This window comes from Haliaeetus leucocephalus, unplaced genomic scaffold (assembly GCF_000737465.1).
Source record: "Haliaeetus leucocephalus isolate CR32 unplaced genomic scaffold, Haliaeetus_leucocephalus-4.0 Scaffold373, whole genome shotgun sequence".
In the NCBI taxonomy this organism is placed as follows: Eukaryota; Metazoa; Chordata; class Aves; order Accipitriformes; family Accipitridae; genus Haliaeetus; species Haliaeetus leucocephalus.
The window spans coordinates 4,571,951-4,582,488 of NW_010972809.1; the positions used below are offsets into that span (position 1 = coordinate 4,571,951).

Below are 10,538 nucleotides of genomic sequence, written 5' to 3' on the forward strand. Positions count from 1 at the left end.
TGATTCTACTATTAAAACACAGCAGAAATCAGAGTCTGTTTTGACCTTTATTCAGAGCCTCCTGTTAAAGTGACTTTCACAACAGAACCAATTTGTCACATTTTATTTGTACTTTAATTTTATTATTAACAGATTAATGAAGCTGGTAATGGGTTTCCCGATGCTCCCTTTGGAAACGTGAACTATGTCCCTTCCTTACATCAATCTGCTGTCAGCCCACGAAGTGCCTTTGCAAAATGCTATTAACTGTTACCAGAAGCAATTAGTCAAAATAGCAAGTCAGCTTCAAAAGGAGAGACTCCAGATTCCCTCAGTGCGTTAGGAAAAGCGCATTAGTAGGATTTAGTCTTGCCAGCAGACACAAGCTTTAGGCCCTGCAGTAGGTGTCTGAGTTAATGACACGTACAAATGCAAATGTATCAGACTTTAATTTGCTTGAAGGAGCAATGCCAGGTTAAAAAAAAAAAAAGAAGAAAAAAAAGAAAAAAACGCTTTCTGGTGTCATTAACAGCAATCCCCATTGTGCTAGAAATACCCACGCTCTATTGTAAGATATTCTCCATGCTCCAGCCTTAAAAATCCGTGAGTGAAATCCTGGCCCTCCTGAAGGCAGTAGGAGACTGCTCGTGACAACACTGAGGCCAGGCTTTGTCTTAATTTTCTGGCCCAAACAATTATTTTAAAAGTATTCTCCCTCACCCTCCAAAGCATCAAAGTCCAACCCCTTCCCAGACAGCTCCCTTTTTTATGCCCGTGCCAGAAACTCACAACATAATTTCTAGAGGGACACGCGTGAACCTAGCTCAAGCATAATTTCCCCCATTTGGCACCATCATTATGCAGACAGCTTTATTGTCTGGTCAGCACTCCAGCATGGGGCTAACAAAATTACATTATCATACACACACAATACACAAAATGTGCTCAATAAATGGTCCCTAATAGGATGAAGTAGGAGTTTAAACTCTTTCAAGGCACTAGCTAGCACCTAGTTAAAAAGCCAGCAGCCCTCAGCTCCCTCACCGCTGCCCTGGATGAATTGACAGGGAGGAATCTGGGGCAGGTGAAGCATCAGGTATAATATCCTGCATGCCCAGTGAAGTTTCAAGCATATGCTCTGGCATGCCTACCTGGCACCTACAGGCTGCTTTCCAGATTGGACAGACCAACAATTGCCCCCTCCTCGCTCTCTCAAATGTTGGAAGATGATGTTATCAGTCCTTTTTTCCAGTCCATTGCTAATTACATGTGTATTGCATACATGGGTCCAATTAAAGGGGGAAGGTCATGAAAACAACAGAAATACCACAGATTATGAAAACCAAAAAGATTATCCATTTGTCCTCAGGACTGGACAATGGGGTTTCTGTGTCTATGCAGAAGGCGAATCTTTTTCATGTTTTTTGGCCCTTGTTTCTTCAAACGCGGTCCCACCTCCCTTGAGCAGTTGTGGTGAAGCTGCAGCGAGGGGCAAACTTTGGGCTCAGTTCACATGCCTCTCACAACCATGCTGCATGCTGATACTCCCACATCGGGGGTTTTTTGGAGGCAGAGAACAACTCAGCATCAGACCTGGCTGACATTTTTCCTCAAAGAAAACATAAACAACTGAACCCCACCCAGGGACTTGGACAAACTATAGTCTGGATAAAAAGCCACCCTTAATTCTGCCAAAACCTCATTGATTAAGAATATGCAGACCTAATGATTTTGCTCAGTATTTGCAGAGCATATTCCTGCTGGATATCCTTTCCTCCATTGCCTTCAAGTCAGTGTTCACAGTGCATAAGGTTAAAAGTGTTTCTTTTCCCTTCCAAGTGCAGAAGGCTAATAGAAGGGTTGGAAGTCTAGGACTAAAAGCCTGATACAGTCCACTCTAAGATGTAAGAGCAGCACATTTTATCTTCCTTTTATATGAGCTTAATGTCAGAAAAAGGACAGTCCTTTGGTCCTTCATTCAGCTATTTCCACTGACTGAAGGAACCACTTCTTGAAAAAACACAATATATTGTTCAAACACTCCCATAAAAATGGTCTCTCTAACTATCCAAACACATTGCCCATTGTCTTAGATCAAACATGACTCTTATTCTTAAACATAAGGATTAAAAGGCACCCATTAAAAGGAGAGTTTAAAATTCTATTTTAAAAAAAAGTTCAGAATCTTAAAAGACTAATTATTTGTGCAATCTTCAAGATCAAACACTGCTGAAATAAAGACTTTTACTGCTTTATCAGATAAAACCTGTGTTCAAAGATTGCAAGGGGAGAAGAGACTATTAAGATAATCTAGTTTGACCTCATGACCTTAGGTTTTGGCATTTCACTGGTGCAGAATCTTTTCAGTTGTTCATATAGCTAAACGGAAAAATGAATAAAACCATCAAGAACACAACAGACTGCATAAACTTGAAAAAAAACCCACGTGTTTTCATGTTCCTTTAATTTGTGTGTTTGTAGGCAAGGCTCAAGACTTAAATGGATAGTACCAAGTCCTCCGCTGATGCAGTTGGTGCAGCTCTTGCTAAAGCTTAGGGATGTCATTTTCCATCAGATGAGGATCTAGTCTGAAGTTTCCAACTGCAAAGGAGAACTAAGTACAAAAGTGCAAATACTTAGAAAGGCTAACTTGTAGAAGACTCTGGGTAAACTCAAAGTCTCTCTCCTCTTTTCTTCTTTTTGTCTTTCTACTGTTTCTTTTATAACAAGTGCTTAGGATTGTGTTCACCATGCCAATTTTCAGCAGACAGGAGGGAGAAGCTGGGATGCATTTCTTTGTGTGTGTCTTTTCTAATCTGTTTGAGCTGTCTGATGTCTTCATATCTAATACATTCTGGATCTTTGAACTGAGTTGGAGGATGTCTCAAGGAGCAACAATGATTCACAGGAAAACAGGATATCCACAGGGGAGCCAGTTACCCAGTCCAGCAGAATTAATCAGCATTAGGTGTGTGAGCTCTTGCTCTGAAACACTGTAAATAAGAAAGAGTCACAGATGATTACAGGTATGGGAATAAACAAAGAAAGAGAGAAACACAATTAAACCCTTAAGCATCCAGATGAAAACATGACTTCTGTTTTGCAAAGAGGCACGGTTTCAACGTTTGCTTCTGTTCTGGCTCCCAGACTGTTTTTGCAAACCAGGGACACACCTAACACTGGCTAACAGGTCTGAAATACAGGACGCTGCCTTCCTGTGCCCGAACAACCCAACAGCCTGGTTGCAGCGCAGCGCTCTCCCTGCCTTGCTCTCTCTTGCAGCCTGGTTCCTTTCTCTCCTGCAGCTGGCCTAGGCTAGAGCATGGGAGCTTGGTGCAGCCTCCTGGGAAAAAGGCATAACTAACGAAGGTGCCCACTTACCGGGGAGCTGAGGGGCATCCCCTCCCTTGCTACGTAGTCCCTGGCCGACGAGGAGAGAGCTGGTGGAGCACGAGTGCGCTTCAGCCTCGCACGAGAGGATGGTGACTACATCCTTCCTTGTACCCCTCGGGGTGAGCGGCAGAAGGTGCCACCGCTGCAGTATTGGTGGCCGAGTGTATAAGTGGACATCACGATCTCCTTTTCCTCGCGCCCACATTTTCAGCGTGAAGCCCTTGTGATTGCATTGTATAAAGGATACGATCTCCCTGCACACAGCATGCCTGAGGCATGGAGAGCCTCACAGAAGCAAACTACCTTGTTGCTAGATCCTGTGGAGGAGAGCTGGGTGCCAGAAGGGCAGCAGCTCAGGCTGGGGAGTTTTTGAGTATTAGCAGGAACAGATCTGTACCAATTTTCTGTTCAAACAGGGAATTTTAAATTCATGTCAAAATTCTTTCTGATTTGTCAAAAATTTCTGTCAAAAGGTGCCTTTTAATCCTTCATTTTGACTTGATATGCCTTGGTCATAAGGGATGGGAAGGGGGGACTCTCAAGATAGTGGCTTTCCACTTAGCCGCTTCAGGCCTGGGTAGGTCCTGTTGACGGTGCCCAACTCCTTTTTCAAACCCTGCACCTGCCCGAGGCCCAGCACTGAGCAAAATCCCTGCTGGTGCGCGGTGGCCCTGTGCTCCTGGGACACGGGTGGATGTTGGCGGTGATGCTCCCTCCGTGCTGGTCCCTCACTGCACGTGCACGTCCAGCGATCGCTCCTGCCTCGCGCAAGCGTCCTGGGGAAAGCCCCTCATGGAAGCAGGACTGCTGCTGTGATGGGGAACGACTCTTAACGGTCAATGACTTTATTAAGAGAGCTGCTGTATATGAGATGCAACTGTCACCTATGTCAAATGTTTTGTTTCTCAGGAGGAGGAATCCAACCGTAAGGTATTTGGGTACCAACACCAAAGCACCTTAGACCTGAATGACCTGCAAATGGAACTTCTGAAGCCCAAAGGGATGTTGTAACCACCTTAACTTAACAAAAAGAGGAAATGCTAGGGGTATTTGATTTTACAAACAGCCTCCAGTTGGCCTGTTTCCAGCACAAATGCCTCATGCATGGTAATGGACTTCAAACACACTAAACAGTGTAGCCACAAAACCAAACAGGCCTTAACATTTGACCTTATTGGGGAAAACAAGCCTACTATTACCAAAGAAAACTAAGCATGCCTAGCTAATTGACTCATCTTAGGACAAGTTTTGTTTCCATGACTGAACCGTAGGAATGTAAAGCCTTGCCATCTTTCGGCCAGCATGGTTTCCTTAGATCTCACATGGAGTATCTGAAAATCACCAGCCACCAGCCACCTCCTAACATTTTGAGTAGGCTGGCCAGTATAGAGAGGAGAAGCGGAGGGGCAAACATAACGCTAGCAACACCTTTGCCATAAGGTGGTGTTTGGTTTTTTTTTGATTCACCATTTCTGCAACAAAACACGAACATCAATTAATTACATGCTGTTACATCCTTGTTGCTCTTTGCTCATCCACCCACGGACATTCCACATAAAATTACCTAATAATCAATCTATCTGAAGTATTTTAAAGTAGCTTGTTTTTATCCTAAGCCAGCAATAGATTTAGCAATCCAGTGTCTAGACCTAAGACAGTGGTCTCACCCTCAAAGATATAAGCCATAAATGGTTTCTGTGTGGTCTAAGTCTCTGGTATTTTATGTATCATTAAAAATGGCCATCTGTAGGTGCTGAGACCCCTTACAAGCAAAGGAAAATTCCTCAAGACATGGAAAGACAATTCTAGCCACGTTTTGTTTTTTAAGACATTCATAATTTAACATTCACAACTGGAGTCACCTAAGATGGATGACACCTATTGTTCATATTATAAACATGCAAGCAAGGTAAGGATTCCCTGCTATGAGATGTAACCGGTCTCAGAGGATCTTTCAAAAGCAACAGCAATGGCCTGGCAGATAAATCAGCTGAAGGCTATCTTGAACAAGAACTCTTACTTGTAGATTGTCTGGTTTCCCTGGCTTTTTGCAAATCACTCATGCTAAAACTGAGCATTTTTTATTCTGTTTTGATAAAACCATCCCCATGTTAAACACACGTTTGAAAGGCAGTTTACAGGTTTAAGCTAATGTGTTTATAAAACCTTAGTGAGGATTATCTTGCAAAAAATGAGGACTTCTGGAATAAGCTGTATAGTGACAAATTCATTTTATATTCTGTTTAACATACATGTCAGTAAACTCAAGGCGAGATAAATCTGTTAATTAAGAAGCCATACAGAATGTTTAGCTAAGTGTAAAGCATGGTGTGTCTGTTTTATGATGTATCTTTGGTTTTGGGGTGGGCCAGACTCTGTTCAGCCTATGTTGTCCGAGATGAAACGCATGTGATGTGCATTTGAATTTGCTTGTATGCAAAACACTGCTGTCAACTTTCTGGCAGGGGACTGGCTGATGTGGACCAACTGTGGGCTGCTCCAGCCTCAAGGCATAATTTACAGCAACCTGAAGCTACAGCAAGTTACTTGAGAAGTGAAAGGAGCAAAAGTGTGACCAGCAGCAGTAATCAATGCAGGGCAGGGCATCCCTGAACCTAGTAAGTTTGTTTTGGCTATGGCCCAGAAGTTGGGAGTTGCATCTGGGGATGTAACGCTACAGATCAAGAGATCTGAGGCCAGTTTGAGCAAAAGTGGCTGTCTCTGGTTTAGGTCTTGTTCCAAGAAGTGACAGGTAGGTCACGCTGTAGCTTATTAAAGCCCAAATGGGGAATGAAGACACATTTAATAGAGTCCACATTCCAAAACTAATATTGTTATATGGACAGCAGGGGAACATGCTGCCTTCAAAATCAGGTACACACATCACCAGCAAGCATCACGTATTTCAATGAGAAATCAATTGAAGTCCGAGTTGAAAGAACTACATGCTACAGGTTGATTCTTTTTCTAGTGAGGGCTTTTAGCAGATAACGGGGAAGCCTCTGCATGGTTCTCACCGAAGTTGGCCATGCCATGTCCTTACTGTAGCTGTATTTGTACCCAGCCTTTAGCTAGCACCTGCTTGCACCCTCTTGCTGAGAATAGGTTTTGTGAAGATGCCAGACTGTGCCCGGGTGCCCTGAGAAGCAACACTTGCCCTGGCCTTTTAATGTTTAAACAGCTGTGCTGGATTTGCCAGAGGGTGTCTGACAGAGCTGTTAAAAATTGATCCCTGAGTAAACAGCACCAGTGCTATTTACTCCAATTCAGCTGTGATAATTTACACCATCTGAAGAGCAGCGTAATCCTCCACTGGCAAATCTCTGAGATGCTACTGACTAACAGAAGGATCCTTGTGGCAAGGGGAGTACAATTTCCCCCTCACTAATGACTCTGGACAAGAGAATAAAGATACCACACAATTTAAAATAGAAGGAATTAACTCAGAGAGAAAACATAATGCACCAACACAGTAGTCACAGGCTTGTGCCAATGCAGGCCACCCATGTATGCTGACATATGGTTGACATATGATGTTGGTTACACTCATTCAAATGAAACTGCTAGACATTAACAGAGGAGAGGTATGGAGTTTAACCTTCTCTCAGGTCTGGTCACACTCCTACTTTGTTGGTTTTTTTCCTGTTGCACAAGTTGTAGACGCACCTCAAGGAATATCCATTTGGAAACATGCTAGAGGGAAGGGAAACAGTATAATGTTCAGGACCACAAATGTCTATCTTCTAGAAAAGTGTGATTTCCTCCCTGCTCCATTTGAACAAGGTTAGCTGTATCTGCAACTACCCGCTCACCTTTTCATTATTAGTGGATATGCTGCTTCAAATACGGCTCATCTGCTTTGCCTGGCTAAGTGTGATGATTGCTCAGTATCTATCAGTACCCATTCTCTTGGTCCTTTCTCTCTATTGTCCTGCTATTAACTTACCAAATGACACACGCCTTAACATTCCTCTTTATGACATATCTGTTGCCTTGTCATTCTTATTCTTCAAGATACTGCTTCTGTGTCTTGACCTTGATGTCTTCAAAACACCTAGAATAGAAAAGAGACACATGTAGATCGCCTGATTCATCAGGTTGAATTTTCTGTTAAATTAGTGACTTCCTGGAATTAATCCTTAGAACACGAGCACACCAGGAATTGCTAGTCAAGTAAAACATTTAAGATGTGTATACAGTAAATCTCTGGAGTTTCTAAATGGGTTAGTAAAATCAGGACTTCAGGGCATGTAGAACAGCAATTTCTTACCTACTGCTTCCTTATAAAACTCAGCAAAATGGCAATGCTTGTGATGGCATTCAGAATTTTGGAGATAGTTTTACTTTGCTGTAAACCTATTTGATCCAGTCATCTTTTTTTTTGTCATGCTGCAGACAAATATGCTCAAATTAATTAGCATAGTTCAAGTTTACTAGGAAGTGTAAGTGTCCATTTTAAAGAAGCTAAAATTGATGCAAAGTTTCTTGAGTTCATTAACTACAAACCTTCACCTGATTCTACTAGCAAAAGTTTCAGGCTCTCAAAGCATATGTAATGTGGCAACGTTTGGTTTTTTTTTAACTTTGGCTGGTTCAGATAATTTCACGTTTGGTATACATGATAATGGTGTAAGACACATTGACATCACTACATGTTTATAAAAAGAACATACAAACGCACAGTGACATTTTACACAGTGGTTGCACATAAGACACTCACAAATTTCAAGTCTGATGCTGTGCGGTGCCGCGTACTCTTAACTCTCATTAAGTTCAATGTGAGTTGAGAGTGCTTCGTGGTTCAGGTGCTTGGACCCTCAGTGAGGCTCTGCACAGTAAGGAATTATACCAACATTCATGTCTGAGCTGAGAGTAATTTCTCCTTTCTAGTACGTGTATTTCTAATTGCTGGATTAGTACAATTGGCTGATAATCACAGTAATATAAATGATTTTCTGGTACTGAAGTGCTCCTTCTGAAAGTTAATAAAGCTCACTCAACATCGCCTACAGTTTTACAACACACTGTAATGGAATAAGGTAATGAGTACAATGTGAGTATAGTACAAAAGCCGATGTTAAAGTTAAAAATGGATCTAGGATAGTGCTGTTCTTGAATACAAGCAGTACAAGGTATGAATTACTTCTTTAAACTGGGTACAGGAGTTAATCTGTGAACAACGCAGCCCAGCTTACATTCAGGTTCACTCCTGATTTTTTTCCCAAGATTTGCTTCCCACCCTTTTCTTCCAGTTGTTTTGTATGTGCTTATCCTTGTTATTTCCATGAAGGTGATCATGCTTTTAATTTACATCTTCCAGATTTCTACTGGAATTTGGTTGTTAAAATGGTTTTATAAACTTCTGTAAGAATGTGATATAAGGACACAGCAGAAAACCAACTCTATTTAAAAATTACAGCACAAATCCCAGGCCAATTTGAAACTTTGAGGAATGTTTAGGCCTGTAACATGTGAGACTTGTCTCCTGCAGAAGTTGAACACCTTAAAAATGTATTGGTGACTTTAAATTGTTTTCACCATCTGCAAACAGAATTTTATTAAACCTCATTATTCTGGGATCCATACATGTCTTGTATGCCCATTAACGATGAGTTTGTTGATGTAAGGGCACATTAATTGTACCTGTAAGACCTCTAGTCCCTTGTTTTTCCCTGCATGAATAAGACAAAGCCATATTTAAGGAGAAATTGGCGTTGTCTACCTGTAAACGAAGATGACCTGAAATGCAGCCTCCTAAGAAGTTGATGTTAATTGGCAATGCCAAATCCTCTTTACAGTAGTGGCATTTTCACCAACTGTATGGTGGATTTTGCGATTAAGAACACACAAAGAATTATTCTTTTCTTGTGTAACATTTTAATGTCAATAAAAAGTGGTTTTATAGTTCCAGATTACAAATAAAAAAATATTTCATCTTGACCCTTTTGCTATTTTCCCTCAGGGAAGTCTTCAAATTTTAGTTAGGAAGTGTTAAAAACACGAGGTGGATGGATGCTCGCTCTACAGAAAGCTGAAGGACTCCCTCCCCATTTTGCCATCCTGGATGTTTTGAAATGGAAGGTTTTGCTCCAAGTAAGCCCGAAGAGTGTACTCTCTCTCTCGTGGCAGGTGAAACCACGGGGGCATACACCACCACCGGATCCTTTCGAGCTGAACGCAGCTGGAAGGGTACTAAAAGGAGCGAGCCAAGCGCCTCTCCAACTACTGGGCTGCATCAAGAAGGCACAACATAAGCAATGGTAAAGTCAGTAAACAAAATTTTACTGTAATATTTCATAACACAGATACTGTATTTCTCTTTTAAGTGTAAAGCTACCGTCTTACACAAGAAAGATGGACAGACCCTTTTCCAAGACTAATATGGATACAATAAATATGGAGTTTTACATACTAGATCTGTACACAGAAACTTTGTCCCACAGCCATAAAAATTTACATTTAACAGTGCAACATATAATTTAATCCTTTATTTATCTGACATAGGATGTTTACTTACTAAACACAAGCAACTACCTGGTTTTAATATACATATTTTATATATATATATTTTATATATATATATTCAACAATCTGTACAGGTTTCTAAACATAAAACTCCAAAAAGGCACAATCGTCTATACAACATGTACAAAAATGGCTGGAGCTGACAAGAAACAACAATTATTGGTCAAGAGTTCATGATTGCACGAAGATTAGTAATGGGTTTGTGTCAGAAAAATGTGCTTTAAGGAAAGGGAGGTTTGCAAAGAAACCTGTAAGTGTTATAAAAAAAGCCCCCCCCAAAATAAAAACACAACGAAAAACAAAAACTAGGTTGCTATTACAAGTCTATCCTCATCGTCACTGCTGCCATCGCTAAACTGCACCGTGTTTTGCCGCCGGGGCAAGGCGGCTGGCCTGTGTACCTGTCTGTCCGGGGAGACAGTTCGGTGGACCGGGGACTTGGTTAACGCGTCGGGATTCGCCTTGGAGCGGGGCTCCGCCGGGGCGGCCCTCTTCGCCTGGAGGGAAGGGACGTCGCGCTTTGGCTTGGCGGGGTTCGTGAGGTCAGTCTTTTCGGGATCCGCTTTCCCCGGACCGTCGGGTCGCTCGTAGTCGCTCGGCGGGGCGGGCTCGGGACGGCTCTTCCCGCCGTACCGCTGGCC

At 42.1% G+C, this 10,538-nt stretch overlaps 1 protein-coding gene and 1 long non-coding RNA gene across 3 annotated transcripts in view; both read right to left on the reverse strand.

Annotated features, from left to right (window-relative positions):
* Positions 1-2,328: 2,328 nt before the first annotated feature.
* LOC104835301 lies at positions 2,329-9,210 on the reverse strand. Its single transcript, XR_774722.1, has 3 exons — positions 8,093-9,210; positions 7,319-7,426; positions 2,329-2,972 (listed from the first exon to the last, which is right to left on the reverse strand). It is a non-coding gene; the product is annotated as an uncharacterized LOC104835301 (long non-coding RNA).
* A 429-nt stretch (positions 9,211-9,639) lies between these two features.
* The window catches only part of HIVEP1 (human immunodeficiency virus type I enhancer binding protein 1), a 119,532-nt gene continuing 118,633 nt past the window's right edge, over positions 9,640-10,538 (reverse strand). For both annotated transcript variants that reach the window (XM_010573216.1, XM_010573215.1), the window contains exon 9: positions 9,640-10,538. This exon is cut by the window's right edge and continues 840 nt beyond it. In XM_010573216.1, coding sequence (XP_010571518.1) covers positions 10,203-10,538 — 336 coding nt within the window. In that variant the 3' untranslated portion in view covers positions 9,640-10,202.